This window comes from Cardiocondyla obscurior, linkage group LG10 (genome assembly GCF_019399895.1).
Source record: "Cardiocondyla obscurior isolate alpha-2009 linkage group LG10, Cobs3.1, whole genome shotgun sequence".
Classification (NCBI taxonomy): domain Eukaryota; kingdom Metazoa; phylum Arthropoda; class Insecta; order Hymenoptera; family Formicidae; genus Cardiocondyla; species Cardiocondyla obscurior.
This window is the reverse complement of record NC_091873.1, coordinates 4,861,030-4,882,981: the sequence shown is the minus strand read 5'-3', so window position 1 is coordinate 4,882,981 and position 21,952 is coordinate 4,861,030. Positions and strand designations below refer to the sequence as shown.

The following is a 21,952-nucleotide window of genomic DNA, read 5'->3' as shown; positions in this document are numbered from 1 at the left end:
TCGCCAACTGTCCACTCGCTGTCGCACACGACTTTCAAGTCTACCAATGTAAACGTAGGGATAGAGTAGGTCTATTCGTTATCACCTGTTTTCACTGCACTTCTGAACTAGTGCACCCTAGTGCAGCGAAAGCAAACGCGTCTCAGCTGGTCTCGTTTTTTCTACGTGTTTTGATCTTGTGCGTAATTAATTAGAATTAATTAACATGCCTGCGACAAATACCGAGGATGATCCGTACGCACACGCTACAAAAGGTACCCTGAAACTAAAAAACGATCAAACAGTGAGTAAGAAGTGAGTATCTCGGTTTGGCTGGTATTTTCGCTTGAGTAGGATAACTTAATTCACTGACAGACGCTGCAAATATTTACAAACAAATCTTTTTCTTCTCTTTTTCTCGGAAGAAAAGAGATAGAGATTTATTTCAAGTATTTATAGCGTCAAGTCCATTTGAAAAAGCTGATTGAGAACCCTACAGCCTAAGTTTATCATAGATTATCTTCCATTCTTTCTTCCATAGATTATCTTCCAATCTTACCATAGATTCACTTCCATTACATGATTTATTTAATATAAATACAAGTAAATGTTTCTCCTGATCTTCTATTAAAGTATGTAATCGAGATAAATTGTCTGTAACTTGTTTCTACAGGAAAAAAGATAAGAAAGGAAAGAAAAAAAAGTTAGTAGAAGTATCTAAGATTATTGAAGAAGAGGAGAAACCTCAAAAGATAGAAGTAAAGCAGACAAAGGCAGAGATGGCTTTTCAAAAAATGCAAGAGAAAATGGTAAGCCTGTGCAGTGTCCATTAAGCTTGTTATACATACTTCAATAAACTTTAAATTAAAGTCAATAAAATTTTTAACATTGCAATAATTTACAGCAAACTGAGAGAATCAAGCAGAAAGCCTCTAAGACACATAAACAACGGGTAGAAGAATTTAATCGGCATTTAGATAGCTTAACTGAACATTTCGATATACCTAAAGTTAGCTGGACGAAATAAACTATACAAATTTATACAATATATTTTATTCTATGTGTTGTATAATTAAAACACATAATTATAATTATACCCTAGAAATATGAACACTGCACATAACGTGCATTATCTCTATTATTTTTAAGTCATTTTTCTTCTTTTTGTATATTCTTTTTTGATTTTCTATGTATTAATCTTAAAAAAAAGATTTAAGATAATATTACTATAACTTTGATGCAACTATTTAAAACTAATTTGTTGATTGTAAATATCATAATTATAAAAATTATCAATAAAAATTGTTATAAAAGATGTACTTATTTTAAGAGTCATGCAAAGTATTCTTATGCTAGAGATTTAGTGATCGTTAAGTGCATTCTACGTTGTTTTCTTTGCACATAATAAAATATATAGTTAGAGTAAAATATAATGAACTTCTTTTTACGAGCTTGGAAAATATTGCTTAAAATTCAATTTTTATTTAAATATACAAAGTATCTCATAGTAAACGGACACTTTTTCAGGAGTAGGTAGAACTTATGAAGACAAAAAAAAAGCTTGCGCCGTTTTACATTTTTTGCGATAATTCGCGAGATATGAATTTTGAAAATACTAATACTTTTGAACGATACATCGCTGCCTATTATCTAACCACATAACTTGATGCACGGATTGGGCGACCGATCGGCAGCGAGATTAGCAAAGACATGCGAGCCAAGTTCTACTTACTCCCGAAAAAGTGTCCATTTACTATGGGACACTCTGTATTTAAAAAAATTCGATTTAAATTGAATTGCATTGCAGCACTCGAATAAAATATATGGACGAAGTTTGATATGTCGAGATATCGTACAAAAGTTACGAGTTATTTACTTAAATAAAATTATATATAAATATAGATTTCCAGGCACGTATAATACAATTGCAGTATGAACGGACGGAATATACACGTATAATACGCTGACATGACTACGAGTGTTGTTGAGTTCGTCACAAGCACGCATACGTCGATATATTTTTTGTTATCTTAAATCTTTATCGTATCAATTATTGGACGGTTTTACTTATACGCAAAAAATTATTCATACATTTTTTAAATATAAAGTACTGCTACTAATGATATGATAATCAAGAAAGAAAAGTGGCTGCTTACACAAGCACCGCTACCGAAATGAAAAACATTGACAAAATTCTCCCTTTGTACCCAAGGATTACTCCCATCATCAAAATGCATCGGACATTGATCGCGTTCTCGTTCATACTCCTGTTAAACGATTACACATTGGTAAGCATAATTTTACTCAAAATTATTTAATTTACATTATAAATTCAAAGAATGGACTTACCTGTAATTCTAACGCAACCGCTGCGCCTTCCGTGTAATTTTGACTCGTGACATCTTGCTTGAGATCACAAAATGGGCCAATAGCTTGAGACAAGAGTACTCTATTCAAATCGGCTCTCTGATATACCCAGCAGCGATATTTACTGAAAGGATCCAATTCATCATACGTTATTAAGTATGATTTTAAATTTTCTTTCCAATATCCAATACATTTCATAATGTAATCCGGATCGCCTGCAAAAATAATATTATACTAAATAGAATTTTATAAAGACGATATTCAGTGAATATATAAAATAAGAAATTTACTGTAAATGTCAACTGGTTTTCCTAAATGATCTACAGATAAGCAATAAGTTTCATCGATAGCAATCTCTTTCTGATCGGTATTGCAGACTGAGAAATCAGAAATATTCTGTTTGCAGTAAATGTTTGGTCGCGGAGATTTGGTGACACCGCCTAGAATCCTAGTCTCAAACATGACATCTCCTTTTTGATTAAACATATATTTCCCAGCTATCGGGCAACGAACCGGAACGGGATTTTTCGCTAATAAAATTAATAAAATTAAATTGTAATGTAGCATAGCTGAAATACCATATTAAAAATATATAATTTTTTTTTATACACTAATAATACCTAAAAATAAATCGAATTTCCACGCTTCCTTGTTAGGAAACTGAACCCAAGAGCACACTGTATGAAAATCGTCTTTTATCACAGCCACTCCACGTCTATATCGAATGATATTGTGATGCCGTCGTACAAAATCGAAACATACGTAATCTTTTTGGCTGTAAATATATTTCTATTAACGTTCAAACGCAAGGCACAGTTGCATATTTATAAGGTACGAAAACTTTTTTGGTAATTTTGTTTAATTTTGAAAATTAAAAAAATACTTCTCTTAAAAATATTTTTAACAAAAACTTACCATCCATCAACGGTTAATCTCGCCATCATTACTCTCGAATCTCTTTGTTCACGACACACATAAATCGTTCGTCGATAACGTCCTTCATCTGGATACCAGGTTTCAATTATATGAGTTTCATTAATAAAGATATCTGCGTCGATGTTAGCGGTATTTATCCAATTTCCACTCATGTCCTCGGGCAATCGGCAACCTGCTTCAACTATTTCGGCTTTGACCGGAGTAATTCGCAAACGCTCGGGACTCTTTTCCACAGTTTTAAGAGTATTACATTCTGCAGTAATCGAAACCCCAATATACAAATCATCGTCACGATTTTTTAAAAAACATCTGTACTTTTCATCTTTTCGCGACTCCTTTGTATTTGCGACCGCAAAGAAGTGGTTCTTATCGACAAACCAGTCACCCAAGCAGCTGTATTCTACCACTAAAAAAAAATAATTTTTATTATAACATTAAAACATATACACCTATGTTTATTATATATCTATATTAAATATCTTTTCAATTAAAAAAAAAAAAAAAACGAATTACATCCGTCAAATGTTCCTTTCATTCCAGGACATTTCTTGTATGTAATGTTAAATTTTTGATTAGTTATGAGAAATTGAGTTCCTGCAGTCTGGCAAGATCTTATTTGTGCATCTGGATTATTACATTCTCCTGTAAATCTAAAGCGGTTCTGAAATAATAATATTATTAGTACATTTAGATTCATTTATAATATACATATGTATAATTCATATGTATAAAGTGACAATTTTTTCATTTTACCTGATAAGCAAACTGCCAAACACCTTCCAGAGAAGATCTGCAATTGACAGGTACATAATTCTCAGAGAATAATGTTATTAAATGTTGATTTGCATTTAAACCTCTACAGACATTATCCACAGTAGGTTCTATCCCATGAGGTAAATTTACACAGCTTACTGCAACAAGATACCATGATTAAGAAACATTCTAACAGAGTTACACTAGTCTTTTTAATTAATATTACAATATTAATTAATATTTTTATTAAAATTTAATTAATATTTTTAATTAACTAATGTATATTAAGTATTTACTTGCCTTCAACTTTTTCTAAAACATTCACTGTCCTGACAAGCAGTTTTACACAATGATAACAGCTGTCATATTTGACTGGAGTATTTGCATCTCGAAATACGAATGTGTAATTAACATGATACTCTTCTAACATGTTTATACATAAGCCTCTTCCAGTCATACTATTGGCATTTATTTCTGTCAAGGTATTTCTACCATTTTCCCATGAGAACCAAGATCCCCTAATAACCAATGGAATTTGGCAACCAGTGGCATTCTGACCTGAAACTGATAAACATTTTATTAGAATTAACATGCAATTATAATCCATAAAATAAATTTCGAATAAATTAAATAATACACGAGTAATTATTCCTTTAAATGTAATTTGACTTAAAAATGTACAGTTAATGAGTAAACGGAATGTAAATATAACACAGTAAATTATAAATATCAAATTTTAAAACTAATTAAACAGGAAAAAAGTATCACGATCTATTATAACTCTTTCATACTTGCAGATACAGTGAGATTGACTTCACTATGCAAAAGTTTAACTTACCATGCCATATCAAACATGTTATCAGAGGAAATACAAATAACCAGCGTTCCATTATACTATATCATTTAAAAAAAGCAAAAATAATATTAAAAAAACGATTGTAAATGTAATAATAACCAACTTATGAAGTAAATCTGTAAAACACACACGCCCAACAACCATTAAGCGTAGTTTTGAAGTCACTTGTGGTTATGATGCATCCCTTAAAGTGCGTTTCTATCGATTTCACTGGTGGGGATCTAGTTCGAAAATCCCACACTACGTGGCTAATCATATAAAACTTGTCTTTTTCATGTTAGTACCTAACTATACATTAGATACAAATGCACTTTAAACAAAATTACATTAAATATGTAATGGACTTGTTTCTTTTAAGTGTATTTTATTTTTGATAGTACTATTAATCTGCACGATTAATTAATGTAAATTAAGTCTCAAGAAACGCAACGCTGTAGCCGCAATAATGTTTCGTCTTTTCCCAAAATTTCCATCATTTCAGCAACAGGTGGTCCGACCTACGAAACATTGATATAATGAATATATCATTACGAATATTTTTTTTTCCATTACAATTACCTTTACGCCACTCATAACACTTCTCAGAGTTTTCATTAAAGTAGCAAATGGAACTCCATTTTTCTTGGCAAAATCCCTCAAAAATAGTATCATCCAATCGGTTTTGTAATTACTAGCGTCTATTTCAACTAATTCCGCGTTTAATAATTTAATTGCGTCTGAAATAATAGCATGTAACGTAATTTTGATAAATTGAACCTGATTGAAGAAACTTTAATACCTGAACATCCAGTTTGTTTAACGTTTGGCATAGAAGATGGAACAATCCATAAAAATGCTAAATCTTCTTTAACAAGATCATTGAGTGTCAATATTCTGTTTTGTGCCCACTTCAATGTAGTTATTATATGATCATCATCTAATTGCAAATTTCCAACATTTTTCCTAAAATAAAAATAATACAGGTATCTTACAAGAATATTTTTAATAATACTAAATATATATATAAATATAAATTAAGCGTACTGTCCTGAAAATGCTTCTAACACTAATTTTTTAATTCTCTCAATAAAAAATTTATGATTTTTTTTATTTTGTAATAAATTTGCTATTTCCATCTTGTTAAATTCATATAGTTTATCAGGCATGAGTTTCCCAGAATTCAATTTTATTTTACTAATATCAAACTGAAATAGAAAATAAAAAATATATAAATATTTTACACCATACACATATACATATACATAGTTTTATACGTCAAATATAATTTCTTAAATATCGCTAGGAGGTTCAAAACGTCAGTTTTAGATCGGAAATTCAATGAGATAAAAAAAAAAAAAAAAAAGTTTTAAATAGAATAATCAAAAAATTAGGAAAAAACTAAACGTTTTAATTTTTTTTTTTTTTTCAATAACTATCGACAATTTTATAAAATTATATATGACTTTACGTTTTTAATTTTAATTTCCTATTCATAGTTTTCAAAAGCAACATTGTTGTTTGAGACACTGTGTATAGAAAAAATTTTATTATCTGTAGCAATTACCTGTTTAATTAATTCTTGATAGCTGTAAAGATCTTGGTCCTCCCATTTTCTATTAAAACCACCACCAGCCCCTATTATATAATTTAACAACGCTAATGGAAATATACCCTGTTTTCTAAATGACTCAATCTTTATATCACCTTGTCTTTTTGATAACTTGGATCCATCCACATTCAATATTAAAGGTAAATGTCCATATATAGGAGGATCCCAGCCAAATGCTCTATAACAGATAAAATTATAATATATAAAAAATATTACAGATTTAATTATTTTAAGTAGATAATAATTACATACTTATAAAGCATTATGTGTTTAGACGTAGAAACTTGCCATTCAATGCCACGTAAGACATGAGATATTTCCATAAAATGATCATCAACTACATTTGCAAAATGATAAGTAGGATAACCATCTGATTTTATAATGACTGGATCTCCTTCAGATTTGGTAACATCATGAAAGACATCTCCATAAACTATATCATGAAAAGTTTCAGGTGTGGACGATAACTAATATATAACAAAAGTAATTGTTACAAATCTACAACTGTTAGTGTACTATTAGTGTACTATTTGTCAAATTATAAATTAAAAATAGAAATATACCTTAAATCTAATGCAATAAGACAAATTTTTTCGAAGCATTTCTTTTACTTCATCCTTAGTAAAATGCCGACATCTATTATCATATCTGGGTATTTGTCCACATTTCATTGCTTCTTTTCTTAATAATGCCAGCCTGTTTTCTGTACAAAAGCAGTAATAAGCAGATTCATTGTTCAAGAGATTAAGTACTTGCTCCCTGAAAATGACAACAAATTTGTAAGATAATTCACAAGATTTTGAATGAAATTATTTGTTATGAAAACAATATTCTATAAGATATTTCCATACTTGTATAATTCAAGCCTTGATGATTGCAAATAAGGACCAAAGGGACCCCCTCTAGTAGGATCCTCATCAGATATAATCCCTGCCCACAACAAATCATCTTGAAGTTTTTCTATTGCTCCAGGGATTGTTCTTGTTTGATCTGTATCCTCAATTCTTAAAATAAATGTGCCATTGTTATTGCGTGCAAATAAATAATTATACAATGCAGTACGCAATCCTCCTAAGTGCAAGTGGCCTAAAACAAACACATGTATGAAGAACAGAGAAATTCATGCTTTTTAAAACGTAAGTGGCCATCGCCAAAAAATTGGCTATAAATTAGAAATTATTACCGGTAGGACTGGGTGCAAATCTAACCCTTACGTGGTACTTTTTAAAGAAACGTCTCTGCAACAGCTGGATACTTGTCACGCAGAGTATGTTACTACGCTGCATCCTTGCTTCGCTTCGCAACGAATCCGAATCAACGAGAGGCGAAGGCACGAGGTTAATTCCTTTTAGTCTCCAATCTTCAAATGAAACAGGATCACCTTTAAACACAATCTCAAAACTCCTTTTTAACTCTGTTGACCGTTCCCATCAATCGTTCTTGCAATGTCCGCTGCCGGTCAAGTGTTGCAATAGACCGAAAGTCATCGCTTTGAGGTTATTTTACTTTTCACTTTAATCAAAAGAGATAAAGATATTGCTACGTTCGCGTTAAAATTTATTCCAATATTTTAAAATCTAATTCACGCTATTTTACAAAAAGACAAGGCATTTCCTATCTATTGTCAGACTTAAAATACATGAAATATAAACGTTTGTAAATTCCATAAACGCTTCATTGGATTGGAACGGCAGTATTAAACTTAATTTTTACACAGTTTTAATTACATTCGCATTACATATATTTACATTTTAGTTTCGAATGACGACACAATCATATTAAAATCTTATTTATATAATTTATGATAAAACTGATTGTACTAGTTCAGCGTTTTTCTACTTGTGATGCAGAAAAAAAAATTAAATTTTTGGACTAGTAGTTAATTTAGTTATTCGAGGAAAAAAAAACAGACGTAATTATAATACGAGTCGTTTAAATTTATAAATCTAGGATAATGTATCTTGTACAATCATTCATATTTTTCATTCATTGCTCTGATATACAATTTTCAATGAGATGCAAAAACTGTAAAGATTTTTAGGAAAGCACATACAGTTTGTACGCAGAATTCTTTTTCCTCGCCTTATCGACTAATATCGAAAAAATTAGCATATGTTACGCGTAAACTATGACAGCAAATATACTTCGTACGTTTAGGTTAATTGAAGTATTTATTAATAGAAATTTATATCAATACTCGTCAAATTATTTGGTTGTTAGAATTCAAGTAGTTGACAATGCAAATCTTCATTGACAAATAATCGAAACTTGTCAAAATCTCGAGATTGACCAATTTTAATTTCAAAATTATTTATGCAATCTATAATAATTAAACTGTATCAGATAATTCATATATTTACAGACCTACCGCAAATAAATATACACATGTGTATGTTTTAGTCGTGCAGACGATGCTGTTTTGAATTTCGATCAAAAATTTGGCGTAAATTGATAAGGGCAGATTAGAAATCACGAATTGGAATGTTGAGATGGGGTGAGGCTGCCGGTATGCTCGGGGCTGTGCTTTTGCTTTTTTCTCTTTTTTTCTTTCTTCCGCTTTTTCCTGGCTTCTTTTTCCTCGTCGTGTCTCTTTTGCTTTTTATGCTTCTTTTCGTGAGTATCCGAACCACCTACATCCGTCGTTGTCGTCTCTTGCCCACTGAGCACCTCCCCAGGCTTGTGCTTGTGCTTTTTGTGCTTGTTTTTATGTTTTCTCTGAGGAGCTTGATTTATGTATCTATATTGTTCTGGCAGCTGCAAAGTTATGTTACTTAATAATTTATACATATGTAGAAAAAATATGGATATTAATAACTATTAACTGTATTCCAATAATGAATAATAAAAAAAACTTATTAACATACTGGACCAGGATGCAGTCTAAAACCAGCAAGCTGTACACTTGTTAAAGGTAATAACTCTTTACCACCTATGGGAGGTTTCTCAATTACGGATCTTAGTGAGCTTAAAAAGAAGAAGGAAGATTAAAAAATAAACTAAGATCTTGTAAAATTTTAATTAATACTCTTAAGACTTGAGGTACCTATTATCTTGATGCCCAGGCCTGTCTATAATACCAGGCAAATTTGGCAAGAAAGATGATAGCTGCTCTTTGAGCTTTTTACCACTAAACTTGCTGTAGGAATGTTCTAAACCATAATAAGCCATCAAATTGGTTGCCCCAGTCAGCTCACTTTCTCCTAAAAGAGAACAGTATTATTAACATGTATGTATATATATATATATAAAATTTTTTTTTTTATTTATATTTGCAATTTTATTTGAAATATTTTAAATTATTTTATTTATATATATTGTATATTATAAAAATTAAAATTTAATATAAATTTTCTCTTTTATTTTTATGTTTGCCATTACCAGGGGGTTCCTTCATCAAATAAAATGGTCCACTGTGTACGATAGAAGGGTTCTTTCCAAGGGAAATAGTTGTTTTCAGTGTTCCTGTAGAATCCTGACGAGATACAACAGGGGACCGTGCTCCCCTTGGTGAGGACTTGGGCGAGTATTGCTCCACTTTACTGCGAAACTGATCGCCCATCATCATCCTGTCGCTTCAGTTTTGTCTACTTTCACCAAAAATAATAGAATAAAAGACCACTTTCTGCAGCCACAAAGGAATATCGTAAAGTAAGAAACAAAAAGAGACTCGAACTGAATTGCAAGTGGCTACGCAAATAAACCGTGTGTCGCCGAACAAATCGGATATTTAGCCTCGATTGGAAGCTAAATCCGCGCGACTTAATTCATGGTTCTTACAACATTTCAACGAAATTGTATCCAGTAGCAACCGTCAAGCGAGAAAGACGATTAAGCTTGTTGGCGAGGAAACGTATCGCTCGCATCACCGCGCGACATGAAAAACACGCCAGCAGTCTCGAGTCTCTTCGCAAACTTTCTCTGTCTTTCTTCTTTACCGGTCTCTAGAACGATCCCGCGAAAGCAGGAGGTATCATCGGATACGAGGGCACATCTACGCGGCCTCCAGCATCATGCTTTGTTCTATCTGGTTCTGTCATTCACGTTGGTTGATAACGTTTCTCCACGCGGAAAACCGCTCGACGTTGCGACCGCAACCAACTCTCACACGCAACCGTTACACGCGTACTCCGCTGCTCAGCTACTCCGCTACTCCGCTACTCCGCTCGTCGAAGTTCGTCCTTCCATTGTAGAGCAGAGAACCCAACTTGGAATCGCGGCTTTCACGCGTACAGATGCAGAGGCTCGTCCGTGTGAAGCCAGCGCTTCGGCTGCCGTCGGATAGAGGAAAAAGACAAAGCTATATACTGTCTGTTCTACTCTTTCGCAACGTCGCCAGCAGTTATCAAATAAAAAGATTTTGTAATAATTGTAATTTATATTATGTTTGTTAATTTATACTGTGAATAAACTGCCATATATTATATATATAAAAATATTTTTTACTGCTCTAGCGAGCTACACCCTATCAAAGCGTATCCCAAAAAGAATTTCTCGTACTATTTAAAAAATTTTTCGAGGGAACAGGATTGGTACGCTTTGATAGGGTGTAGCCCGCAAGAGTAATAAAAATACACCTTTATCTCTAACATCTGATTGGGAAATTCTTTAAGATCTGAAAATATCCGCCATTTTAAGCTCTTGCATCTGATTAGTGAATATTCTTAGATCTTAAAGAATCTTCCAATTAGATGCCTTTTGTAATGCTACTCTTGACTCCGTGTAGTTCGTATTACTGCACTATAGTCCATGCCAGTTTATGATATAATCAGAGAGAAGTCTTTCTCTGGTATAATATATGGTTGTTATAGTTTGCACCGGTGCACCTGTACGTACAGAATGGCTGAATCGTTCTTGATAGGCACGGGAACCATTAAAAAGAAAAAGAAAGAGATCTCACGTTGCTTTAAGCGGTCTTGAGTTTTTTCTAATTGTATTTTACGAGTTAAATATAAATGTGAATTATGTTCTTATTTATTTCTTTTATTTTACTTATTTCTCTCATTGACGCTTTAGTTTATTTATCTTATTCAATTGCGTCAGTCTAGTTGAGAATTTGGGATAGCATCTCCAACAAACACACGTTATTTTGTATTTAATTCTTGAATAAATAATTGCATCAGCGTGACTATGGGGTTTTCAACACAAAAAACTTCCGAATCGAACATAAATCATGCAATTGCAGGCGCCGCCAGTGGATTCATTACTAGATTTTTATCTCAGCCTTTAGACGTCGTAAAAATTAGATTTCAAGTAAATTACTATACGATAAAATATACTTGAATGCATTCTTTTTTAATCCTGCAGCACTGTTATTTTTGTTACAGCTACAAGTCGAACCAATTTCGAGATCTCATACTAGCAAATATAAATCTGTGTCACAAGCTTTTATGTTAATTCTAAAAGAAGAAGGACCTATAGCATTATGGAAAGGCCATGTACCTGCACAGTTACTCTCAATTACTTATGGAATGACTCAGGTACTAAATAAAATTTATTTAATGATTTAGTCATAATTAATAATTTTGATATATGCTCTATGCTTTTAATAATGTACTATTTTTTATGTACAGTTTTATTCCTACAATGTCTTCAATCAAATGTTTCAAGTTCTACAAATTAAAAATTGGTATCACACAACACATTTTATTGCTGGTGCAGGTGCTGGCAGTATAGCAACAATTGTTTCTTTTCCTTTTGACACTGTGAGAACTAGATTAGTGGCTCAGTCAAGTAATCATCAGGTGTATAATGGAATATTACATTCTTGCAGGTAGATAGAGAATTTATTTTATATTGATTAATGATAAAAGTCTTTTAATGATGAGTAGAAATATTTTTATATAGTATTTTTATTTTTATGTGCAAGTGATACATTATTTTATTATTTTTCAGATTAATTTTTCGTCAAGAATCACCAAAGGTCTTTTTTTCTGGTTTATTACCAACTTTGTTACAAATTGCTCCACACACAGGCTTGCAATTTGCATTCTACAATTTTTTCACAGATGTTTATAAAAAATGTACTTCTGATACCAATACTAATATCTACAATTCTATGTTATCTGGTAGCTGTGCTGGTTTGCTAGCAAAAACAATTGTATATCCATTTGATCTTGCTAGAAAAAGATTACAGATACAAGGCTTTGAGCATGGCCGTAAAGGATTTGGCAAGTACTTCCAATGCAATGGATTAATGGACTGCTTAAAGATAACAGTAAAAGAAGAAAGTATCCAAGGGCTATTTAAAGGGTTAATTCCCAGTCAAGTAAAAGCTGTCATAACTACAGCTTTACATTTTACTGTGTATGAACAAGTTTTATTGCTAATACAAATGTGATAATAGAGATTCAAATAGGGAATATGTGTATTTATATGTATTATATATAATAGTGTATATTTAGGAATGATATTATCTAGATTTGTTAGTTTGTACTTTTAAGAAACTTTAAAAGACTGATTTATAAATTAATATATTTGCACTATAGAATATTTAATAATACAATTTATATTATATACATTTTTAAATGATTGAAAATAAATTACACGAATTTATCTTGAAAAAATTCGACAATTTTATAAAATTATATAGGACTTCGTTTTCGATTTAAATTTTTTAATAAAATGCTAAGTTTATTGCATTATTATAATTTATTTCATATATATAAACATTTGATACAGTTTTTTAATTTTATTTGTAGAACTTATCGTTAGTAATGGTGTTAATAATATCTAGATCCTATAAGATATAATATATCAGAGAAAGATGGATGGAGTGTTCAAGATTCAAAATTCGATTTGGCATGATACTGTTATTCGACTTCGATACATTCAGACATACAAAATAAAACCACAGAAATAGTCAGGTAAGTGATAAATCTGCTGATAAGCTTAAAACAATTTATTTTATATTTATGCATTTCTCCGTTCGAGAGATATTGTTTTTTTTTTTTTTAAGTATAAAATATTTTTTTAATTAAAATATTGACATGTTTCTCTAACTATACATTTTAATAATGTATTTAACAAATTAGTTTAATCATCTGAAATATCATATTAATTATACAATTACTTTTAATAAAAGATTTTTGTTTCTAACTTTCGTAAAAATATAGATTGCTATTAAATAAACCACATGCATTGTTATTTATTTTAAAATAATTATAAAGTAAAATAGAAAAAAAGCTACTCTCAAACGGAGAACTTACATTTTTTAAAATATATTTAACGTTTGATATTTAAAAAGATCAATCTTTACTTTTTTACATAGTTTTTTTTTTACAAAATTATTCAATTTTGAACCAGTATAATCACTATCGTGCTGAATAAAATCGCGTTTTAATTGCATGTTATTCTTGCCAGTAAATTAAAAAATAAGATATGTGTTCTCGGTCTATATATATATATAGATAACTGCTGAAGAATCTGTACTAACTATGGTCTTAATTTATTTTCGTGATATTGTATAATATATCTTACTTCAAATATACAATGAATATACATTAATGCTTAAATCGTCAAAATATCTTCGCAATTGTAATTCTATTTATGTAGAGACGATTATTAATGTATATTTCGCCGAAATGTATCGTATTATCTTCTTTTCCATAGTATACACGTTGACTATCAAGAAAAACTTGTAATCGATAGGATTGTCGATTAAATTAGCTTCACGACGAAAATATTATCACAATTTAAGCATACATATTATTATATATCGTTACTGATTTTGTTCTTTTTTTTTAATAAATGGACTAGACTCGATTACTTATAATTACAATAATAATAATAATAGATTTTAACGTTTAAGAATATTGTAGAGGAACGGGAAATATTTTCCGCAATTTGTAAAAGTATAAATCAGAAATAGATACACAAGAATTCTAAATCAAAAGAGCTTACTATCGGCATATCCTCAACTCTTTGATAAATGATTCTACATTTTTCTTTGAAGTATTTGCGAAGTTACATATAAAAATTTATAGCGTTACAACTTAGAAAAATGCGTATGTACGATGGAAGGCAGATATGACGTTTGCTGCGCCGACGGCAGCTAGTGAACGTGATTTTAGCGTCGTGTGCGTAGAGTTTTCACATGTGCCGCATGTATGTATGTACCGCGCCGGCCGGTTGCCGAAGACTGATTTTCCCCTCGTTCTCTCATCTCCTGCCTCTGCGGCCTAGGATTACGTACGCTAGCCGCTGTCGGGAAGACTTTAGCAAATTAAATTAATTTTAATAATCGATCGCCACTATTTTAAAGTATAGTATATTTTAAAAAAAATTATTTTATTAATATTTTATTCATAATTACGTTTTATATTTACAAGGTAACGAGGATATGCAGAATAGTAATAAATTTTAATCGAAGTTAATCAAAAGATAATGAAATGTCTAAATAATCAAAGATTAAGATGCAAATATCGAATATTATACAAGTTTATATTGATACGTCGAAATTAATAATTATAAATGTGTTATCACTGTATAGAAATTTACTTTTTATTTCTTTGATATGCGGTTACCGATATGTAAAGTTTATGCTCTTTTAGAAGCGTATGGAAACAATAGCTTTTGTAATGTTATCTTAAAATAGTTTTTTTTGTGCTCATACATCGTATTCTTATTCACATTAATCTTTTTTAATGAAAAATTTTTTGATTTTGTATATTGAAAAGTGAAAAATAGCGAGAGCGCGGACGCACGCGAGAGAGAAAGAGAGACAGAGAATGCACTTAAAATTATTGGAAGGCCCAGCTAGCGTTGCTAAACACGAATTTCACACACACATACATATACATACATACACACACGCGCATACACACATACATATATATTGCATATATGTATGTAAAAATTAATTAAGTACAAAAATTACAAACTTATTAACAAAATATTGGCAAGACGAGTTTAGTCGAATCAACGGATTACGAATCGGATCGCATCCCTTTTCGTCGTCTTATCTGATCGTTTGACGAAATTCTTAACATTTGAAAGAGAATTCGAATAACTTAAAAAGTGTTAAAGTTTTATATTGATTTTTTAACGAGTTTTCTTATTGCCATATCTATGTCAATAAATAATTACATTCGAGTTACACCTTCGTTCTAAAAAATATCGTTTAAATTACTTAACACATATCACAGAATCCATATTCTCTTTTAGTAGAAAAGAAAAAGAATTATACAAACGCAGTAGTGAAATACAAAAGCATTAGAGTATAGGTAGAATTATCTAAATTTAATATTAATCATTTAATATTAACATAAACTGAAGTCACACTTGTTACGCTTCTTGAAGATCGAAATGATAAATTATGTGCTCAAATTTTACTCAATGTCTGGGCAGTGATCACTATTTTATATTATTTCTTTTTTAAGTTACTGCAACAAAAACAACACATTATTTTTATGAACAAAAAATATATTTATGATACTATAAAATAATTTATTCAACGCTTATCTGTTCATAGCCTATAATTTGCTTTTATATTGCTAAATTTATCTATAATATAATGTGCTGATAGAATTGTTTCTTTTTTTCATCTTAATAAATTAAATTTTTATATTCTTAAGAACTAGGTAAATTAAAATAAATAATTAGACACGTGTATGCATTTTGATAGCCAATTAAAAAGAAAATATAATTGCGACATTTATTTGTATCCGTTCTGTAATAAAATAGCAATAGCTATTCGTCATGCAATCGCTGCATTCTGCAAGCGGCGAATAAATTAAATCGTTTTGTAATCGCTGCCCTTCTCACGTACAAGCTTGCGATCAGTGTTCACATGCAGACTCAACTGTGAATCCTGAAGAGCATTCACTTAACGTATATCGGTATAGATAAATTAATATAATAAAAGTTATGTAATACTAAATTGGTTATTAGCTTTGCGATGAGTATATTACAGTATTACACGTAATTCCTTACTTTTATATCATTACTTTTTATCGACATTACCTGTATGGTACAGTGACACGTTTTGGGATTTGCTTCAATGAAGATGTCTCTTCAAAGATATCTGCAAATATTAATTTTAACTTATTCGTTGTGCTTGTTCTCAGCTCGATATATGTTACAGGATTTTTTTATCTAGATAAGCTTACCTTCGCCACTGATGTAAAGCGACGTTGAAGTGATCAAGAGACTATTGGTTGAGCAAGGTGTTAGTCACCTCAGAGATGGACAGCAAAGGACTCCCGGCGTCCGGTTTGGAATCTGTGGGACAGTTGGGCCCATTACCCCCGTTGCCGCCGCTGATGATCCCACTACGTGGTGGTGGTGGTGGTGCGGAGGGTGGTACAAGACGTTGCTGTTGTTGCTGGTGCTGTTGTCCACCCCGGTGCCCATGTCCATGCCTGTTGCCACCCCCGTCCCCGTTCCCGCAACTGACGGTGGCGTGCTGCAACCAAATGGACGGTCTTCCCGTTATCTTATGTGTACTAAAATAGGTTCCTTCCGCTAGATAATAGCGTAGCGCATCAAGTAAGAAATCGGTTAGAAATCTTCCTCTTAAGTTATTGCAAAAGCAAGATTATTTTTCTATTAGTAATTCAACTCGAATTAAATGTAATGAATAATTGCAAAAAGTTGATTTGCAATTTGACATCAAGTAGTTTACGTAGAAAACGACTATTCAATTGTGTTTTATTTCTTTTTCAAACATACTTTTTTTATAAAACAAAATTGAATGCGATTTCTTAATCGTGTAAAGACTGTTTTTTTTTTTTTTTTTACGTAATACTTGCATGTTTCGTTTATTTGTTAGCTTATTTTTGTGATTGTCGATGTTATCGAGTAACTATTTAAATAATTATTATGTTGCTGAAGTTCAACGTTATTAAATTCTAATAATTATAACAACAGGTGGTAGTAAACTTAATAAATAATCACTAAACCTATGTAAAATGATGCAAAAATAAATTTGTAATTAAGCATGCATTTGAATTATCACGACATGCCAAATGGATAAGCATAAACCACAGAAAATTTATACTTTAACGTAAATATTAATAAAAAATATAAATGTATTTTTACACCATGAATAATACTAATAATTAAATTATTAATTTATAGACATGTCTAAATACTTGAAATTACTAGTAAATATTAATATCTTCGAGCCATAATGAATATAGTTGATTTCATTTTGCTTCTCTACCTCTTTTCGGAAATTTAATCTTATTATAAATGACAACGACAGAAAATTATAATAAAATTTGTGAGGCAGCAGTGACACTCACTGGGGCGTGTGCCTTGGTGGTGCGGGGTGGTGATGGTGGTAGGGATAGTACTGGTAGTGATGGTGGTGTTGCACTCCTTGCCATACCTCGGAGCCCGGTTCCCCGTGGCCGCCAGGACCCGGATGAGAGTGCGTGTTGTACCCAATGGTGTTGGCAGCGGCAACTGCAGCTGTTTGATATTGCGACGTCGTAACCGGATATTGTTGCTGATGCTGAGACTGTTGCGTTTTATTATTTCTAGGTGGACTTGGCGCGGTTACTTGTTGATCTGTCGGAGAAGTTTGTCGCCATTTACAATCTCCGTTTATGGAGTTCATTTCGGCGAGCGACTTAAGCGGGTCGCCAGTGGTATTGGTCGAGTGCGTAGATGAATGGGTCGAATGTGGTGTCGGAGGACTATAACTGCCATTGTTCCTGGGTGGAGTTCGTTGTGGCGGAGCGCCCCACATTAATACGGTCTGTCGTGGCACCTCATTGTTGTACACTTCGGGTTTCACGTCCTCGATCTTTGGCGTCAACATACCATTGGTCGTGCCAGTCACTGGCGAGCTTCCAGCGGAATTACTAGACGACGCGCCACCCTCCATAGAATGCCTACTTCCGGCTCGCACTACATTCATATCGGTTGTTGCTGGGTGCATCGTAGATGCGGTTGCCACGGGACTGGCAGCGTAAGGTGATCCGCTGACGCTTCCCGGGTGTCTAGTCTCGACGTAGCTGTACTTTGGCGACTCGCCGCTACCGCCCAGTTGTTGACAATAAAGTTTCTCCTCCGTCTTACTGGACAACTGATGAGTCTCGTACGTAGGTAATGACACATCGATGAAACCGTTATATGCGGTACCGGTGTGATATTCCGGGTAATACGAGCTTAGTGGTCTATATTGAAATAAATTCTCGGTTGCAGCTGTGAGATACCTAAAAAAAGAGACATAAAAGAAAAAAACAGATTTAGTGGTAAAGTTTTTTTTTAATTAGTTAATATATATACGTTATCTTTATTTCCATTCGCAATTTTGTAGAACGCGGTGATTTTTTACGACTTTCAGAAGCTACTTCACCTGTTATCTAACGCACTCGCTGAATAGAGGGTCTGATGATAGTTGCCTGTATGACCGATGTAAGTCGTCAGAGAAGGATCGGTGCTCGCTGCCACGGCAGTGGGCGGGTACGGCGTCGGGTACATGGTGTTCAAATTGCTATATGCCGCAGCCACCGCGGCTGCCGTGCTGGTATCTGCCGTAAGATAATCCACTGACGCGACCGTGGGAGTTACCGGTGGCGAGACTGATGACTGAGCAGAGAGTTTGGTGCGTTTGCGCGAGCATGTCGTAAGAAAATCTCGCAACTGCGTCTTGTATCGCCTGTTAACTCTCTGGGGAGCCGGTTGCGCTGGCAATGTCGGCGTCATGACTGAACCCGTCAGAGTATCACTGTCCGAGAAATAGCTGTTGGTCAATCCGGCGTCCAAGTAGCTCACCTTAAAGTCCATCGTGCGTTTACCGAGCAAGTCTCTACCTTCTTCCTCCCTAAAATGTAAATTAATGGTATTAGCTGTTCGCTCTCATCACATATTAAATCTGACGTTGTAACTTACATGAGAGGACGATGGGTACTCAGTACGAAATCTGGCTTCGAATTTTTATAAACCAGCCTGGAGCTCGTCTGCAACCATTGCCAGCCGCCGTCCTTTGTTTGAAATCTATAGGCTATCATGCCTGACGCACCGGTTTTTAATACTAGAAAAAGAAAAAAAAAAAACAGAATATTCGTTACATTGTTTTCCGAATAAAAATTTTAATTTTTAATTATAGCGAATATTGGCTTGAACTTACATTCTTGATGTGCACTGGCAACGTAAGCCAAATCGTCATAATGGACTAGATCGTAGCCACCAAGATTCGTTAATTCAGCGTCGGAATATCCAAGAAGCATTTTTCCTTTCTGATCCATCGTAACGAGTGCGAGATCCAGCTTGTGTTTGCTTTTAAACATTACTTCTTTCTGCGGTACCTCTAGAAGCGAAGGTGGTCCGAACGGTGTGCAAAGGGCGAACAAGGCCAGTGGTGGTTCTTCCGTCTTCCGGTTCTGGCCGTGAAGTACTTTAACTCGACCCCTGATGTCGAGGCGCTGCAATAAATAATTTAAAGTTACATCTAGAGCAATAATAAAAAAAATATATCGTCCCACCTACTAAATATCGCGCTTAAAATATCGTGATTGCAAACTCTCAAATTTTATTTGTCTAAATAATTTACAATTTGAGAATTCACATGACATTATTAATATTAGCGTTCGCAGCAAGACAAAAGATGGCTCGTACATAGATCGGGGTGCGTCGTATCGCCCCAAGAAAAATACCACCAGCTTGCTTGCCTAGACTGCCGAAAGCAAGACTGCTAAGGAACCCAGAGGAGGTGCGCCTCGTGCGCCGTAAACCCTTTTACGATTACAGTTTCATTTTCATAAACGTCAAAGCGGCACAGTTTTTGGTCCAGCGTTCGCTCTGCTCTCTCGTCCTTTGCCCAGGATAATACCGGCGTCGGACCGCGAGCCGCGGGTCGCGTTCGACATCGAACACGCACACCTGTGCACGTCCGCGGTGTGTTTGCCGTAAGATAATTAGTGTTTTGCGTCCTCGTACTCCGGACTCCGGCTGGCCGATGGTCCGTTCTTTCTCCGTTCCCTTCCTCGCTCTGTGCCGAGCGGAGAGAACCTGGTTTTGTTCGGCTCTTGATTTATACCTTTTCTTGAACGCTGTCGGGACAACGGTACCAACGACGATGGACAGCTTTGGCCGTCCAGACGAATTATCGTTTCAATCTCCGCCACGCTGTCACGGTTCATTGGCTGGGCCTATGATTATACACGTCCCAGCTTTTGCGCGGGAGAATATCAGCCCCACGGTCTAGAACTCTAGATTTAACCACTGTTGACGTAAGCACCGTTCAACATTTCTCCGGAAATATTCGAAAAATCTATCGGCCGGCCACCGAGTGATTTTACCGTAAACGATCGCGCCAATTTGATGCATTGTTTCTATCATTCCATCGCGTTGCATCGTATTGATCGGTATTTGTGATAATCATGATACGATACGCTACTACACTCGATGATAAAATTTATATTTAAAATATTATCGATACAAAATTTTTTTTATTTTATCGTACTGACATATGTTCCATAAAATTATTAAATTGTTGGAATACGCGACGATCTGATTTGAGATTTCAGCTCAATGTCAGGCCGAGAGAAAGAGAGAGAGCAAATAAAATACGAGAGAGGGTGGGAGGATTCGAAAAAGAAAAAAGAACGGGAGGATAAAAAAAAGAAGCAATTACGCGAGAACGAGAGAGCAGTCGCGTTAGAGAACGAAAGAGAAGGGATTCGCTCTCCTCTTCTCTTTACGACAGTGAAATTATTAATTACTGTTTTGTATGCCGGCACATTGCTTTTGTAACCGTGAAGGAACATCATATTTCCTACCTCGTACCTGGCTTAGTTCTTAGCAAGTCTAAGGCAATCGGCGTACCACGCCGTTTATTGTTATTGCTATTGTCACAAGCGGCCGCATATATGATTGAAACACGCATACGTACTAGGAAACCGGACGTGTTATCCAGAAGACAACGGAAGCGAACGGTGAAGCTGCGTTCGAGCAGATGACAATGCTGAGGCGAGAGTGCATCGAGCAACGGCAGGCTTGCACTTTCGGCAGGCAAAAAGGAATTCCACATTAATTGACGCTGCAACTCCTCCCGATCTTCGCTGTGCACCAGCTCGTATACGCTCTGATGAACTATGTCAGACTGAAAAAGAAAAAAAAAGAAGCAAAGGGTAAGTGTATTAGTTTGCACGATCTCAATTTTTTTTACAAACACTTTATGATAAGATTCTTTTTACTTAATTAATTAATTTATTAATTCTTATTTGTCTGCTTTCTGTAAAACATTTTTAGATTTTTGTACGTATTATTTACTGTATTTTTATAGACGTATTTTATAAATGTACTTATTAAATCATCAGATCTTGCATCGTGCATGATTTATCAACGAGTCGCGATAACAAAATTAAATGAATTACACACATATCACGGCGATTTGTTGCCTGCATTAGAAATAATCTAATATAAAAAATAAGTATTAAAATTAAATCGAAATATTATAATTAAATAATACAATTAATAAGTATTACAATTAAATCGAACGAGAATAACGAATAGATAGGCGC

General features: G+C 33.6%; 6 protein-coding genes across 10 annotated transcripts in view; 2 read left to right on the top strand and 4 right to left on the bottom strand.

Annotated features, from left to right (window-relative positions):
• Nucleotides 1–4: 4 nt before the first annotated feature.
• LOC139106243 (protein FAM32A-like) lies at nt 5–1,292 on the top strand. Its single transcript, XM_070662827.1, has 3 exons — nt 5–294; nt 653–788; nt 884–1,292. Exons 1-3 carry the CDS (start codon nt 206–208, stop codon nt 1,004–1,006), a joined length of 348 nt encoding a protein of 115 aa, XP_070518928.1. The 5' UTR covers nt 5–205; the 3' UTR covers nt 1,007–1,292.
• Nucleotides 1,293–1,332: 40 nt separating this feature from the next.
• Nucleotides 1,333–5,065, bottom strand: Udt (protein undicht). Its single transcript, XM_070662828.1, has 9 exons — nt 4,874–5,065; nt 4,336–4,599; nt 4,036–4,193; nt 3,796–3,943; nt 3,262–3,688; nt 2,967–3,121; nt 2,637–2,876; nt 2,329–2,561; nt 1,333–2,246 (listed from the first exon to the last, which is right to left on the bottom strand). The coding sequence occupies exons 1-9, from the start codon at nt 4,923–4,925 to the stop codon at nt 2,076–2,078; spliced, it is 1,848 nt and encodes a 615-aa protein (XP_070518929.1). The 5' UTR covers nt 4,926–5,065; the 3' UTR covers nt 1,333–2,075.
• A 128-nt stretch (nt 5,066–5,193) lies between these two features.
• Glurs-m (putative glutamate--tRNA ligase, mitochondrial) lies at nt 5,194–7,793 on the bottom strand. The gene is made up of 9 exons (XM_070662817.1): nt 7,663–7,793; nt 7,331–7,565; nt 7,043–7,238; nt 6,732–6,946; nt 6,435–6,657; nt 5,915–6,075; nt 5,670–5,833; nt 5,450–5,607; nt 5,194–5,388 (listed from the first exon to the last, which is right to left on the bottom strand). Exons 1-9 carry the CDS (start codon nt 7,763–7,765, stop codon nt 5,308–5,310), a joined length of 1,536 nt encoding a protein of 511 aa, XP_070518918.1. The 5' UTR covers nt 7,766–7,793; the 3' UTR covers nt 5,194–5,307.
• A 226-nt stretch (nt 7,794–8,019) lies between these two features.
• Nucleotides 8,020–10,641, bottom strand: Med19 (mediator complex subunit 19). Of its 2 annotated transcripts, none has more exons than XM_070662826.1 (5): nt 10,415–10,641; nt 9,858–10,066; nt 9,523–9,679; nt 9,344–9,443; nt 8,020–9,233 (listed from the first exon to the last, which is right to left on the bottom strand). In XM_070662826.1, the coding sequence occupies exons 2-5, from the start codon at nt 10,042–10,044 to the stop codon at nt 8,949–8,951; spliced, it is 729 nt and encodes a 242-aa protein (XP_070518927.1). In that variant the 5' UTR covers nt 10,045–10,066; nt 10,415–10,641; the 3' UTR covers nt 8,020–8,948. The 2 variants fall into 2 exon arrangements, with proteins under 2 accessions (XP_070518927.1, XP_070518926.1); XM_070662825.1 differs by having other exon boundaries at nt 9,858–10,063.
• A 519-nt stretch (nt 10,642–11,160) lies between these two features.
• On the top strand, nt 11,161–13,087 carry LOC139106271 (mitochondrial thiamine pyrophosphate carrier). Of its 2 annotated transcripts, XM_070662879.1 has the most exons (5): nt 11,161–11,433; nt 11,520–11,729; nt 11,804–11,956; nt 12,050–12,249; nt 12,372–13,087. In XM_070662879.1, exons 2-5 carry the CDS (start codon nt 11,607–11,609, stop codon nt 12,814–12,816), a joined length of 921 nt encoding a protein of 306 aa, XP_070518980.1. In that variant the 5' UTR covers nt 11,161–11,433; nt 11,520–11,606; the 3' UTR covers nt 12,817–13,087. The 2 variants fall into 2 exon arrangements, with proteins under 2 accessions (XP_070518980.1, XP_070518979.1); XM_070662878.1 differs by having other exon boundaries at nt 11,161–11,729.
• Nucleotides 13,088–14,935: 1,848 nt separating this feature from the next.
• The window catches only part of Ss (spineless), a 123,782-nt gene continuing 116,765 nt past the window's right edge, over nt 14,936–21,952 (bottom strand). For 2 of the 3 annotated variants that reach the window (XR_011546323.1, XR_011546324.1), the window contains 7 exons: nt 21,322–21,531; nt 19,558–19,852; nt 19,320–19,461; nt 18,784–19,251; nt 17,723–18,640; nt 16,586–16,881; nt 14,936–16,500 (listed from right to left, as the gene is read on the bottom strand). Coding sequence is in view for 1 of the 3 variants with exons in the window: in XM_070662877.1 (XP_070518978.1) it covers nt 16,627–16,881; nt 17,809–18,640; nt 18,784–19,251; nt 19,320–19,461; nt 19,558–19,852; nt 21,322–21,531 (2,202 nt within the window). In the remaining 2 variants the exon portion in view is untranslated. The remainder of the gene's footprint in view (nt 16,501–16,585; nt 16,882–17,722; nt 18,641–18,783; nt 19,252–19,319; nt 19,462–19,557; nt 19,853–21,321; nt 21,532–21,952) is intronic. The other variant, XM_070662877.1, reaches the window with a different exon arrangement.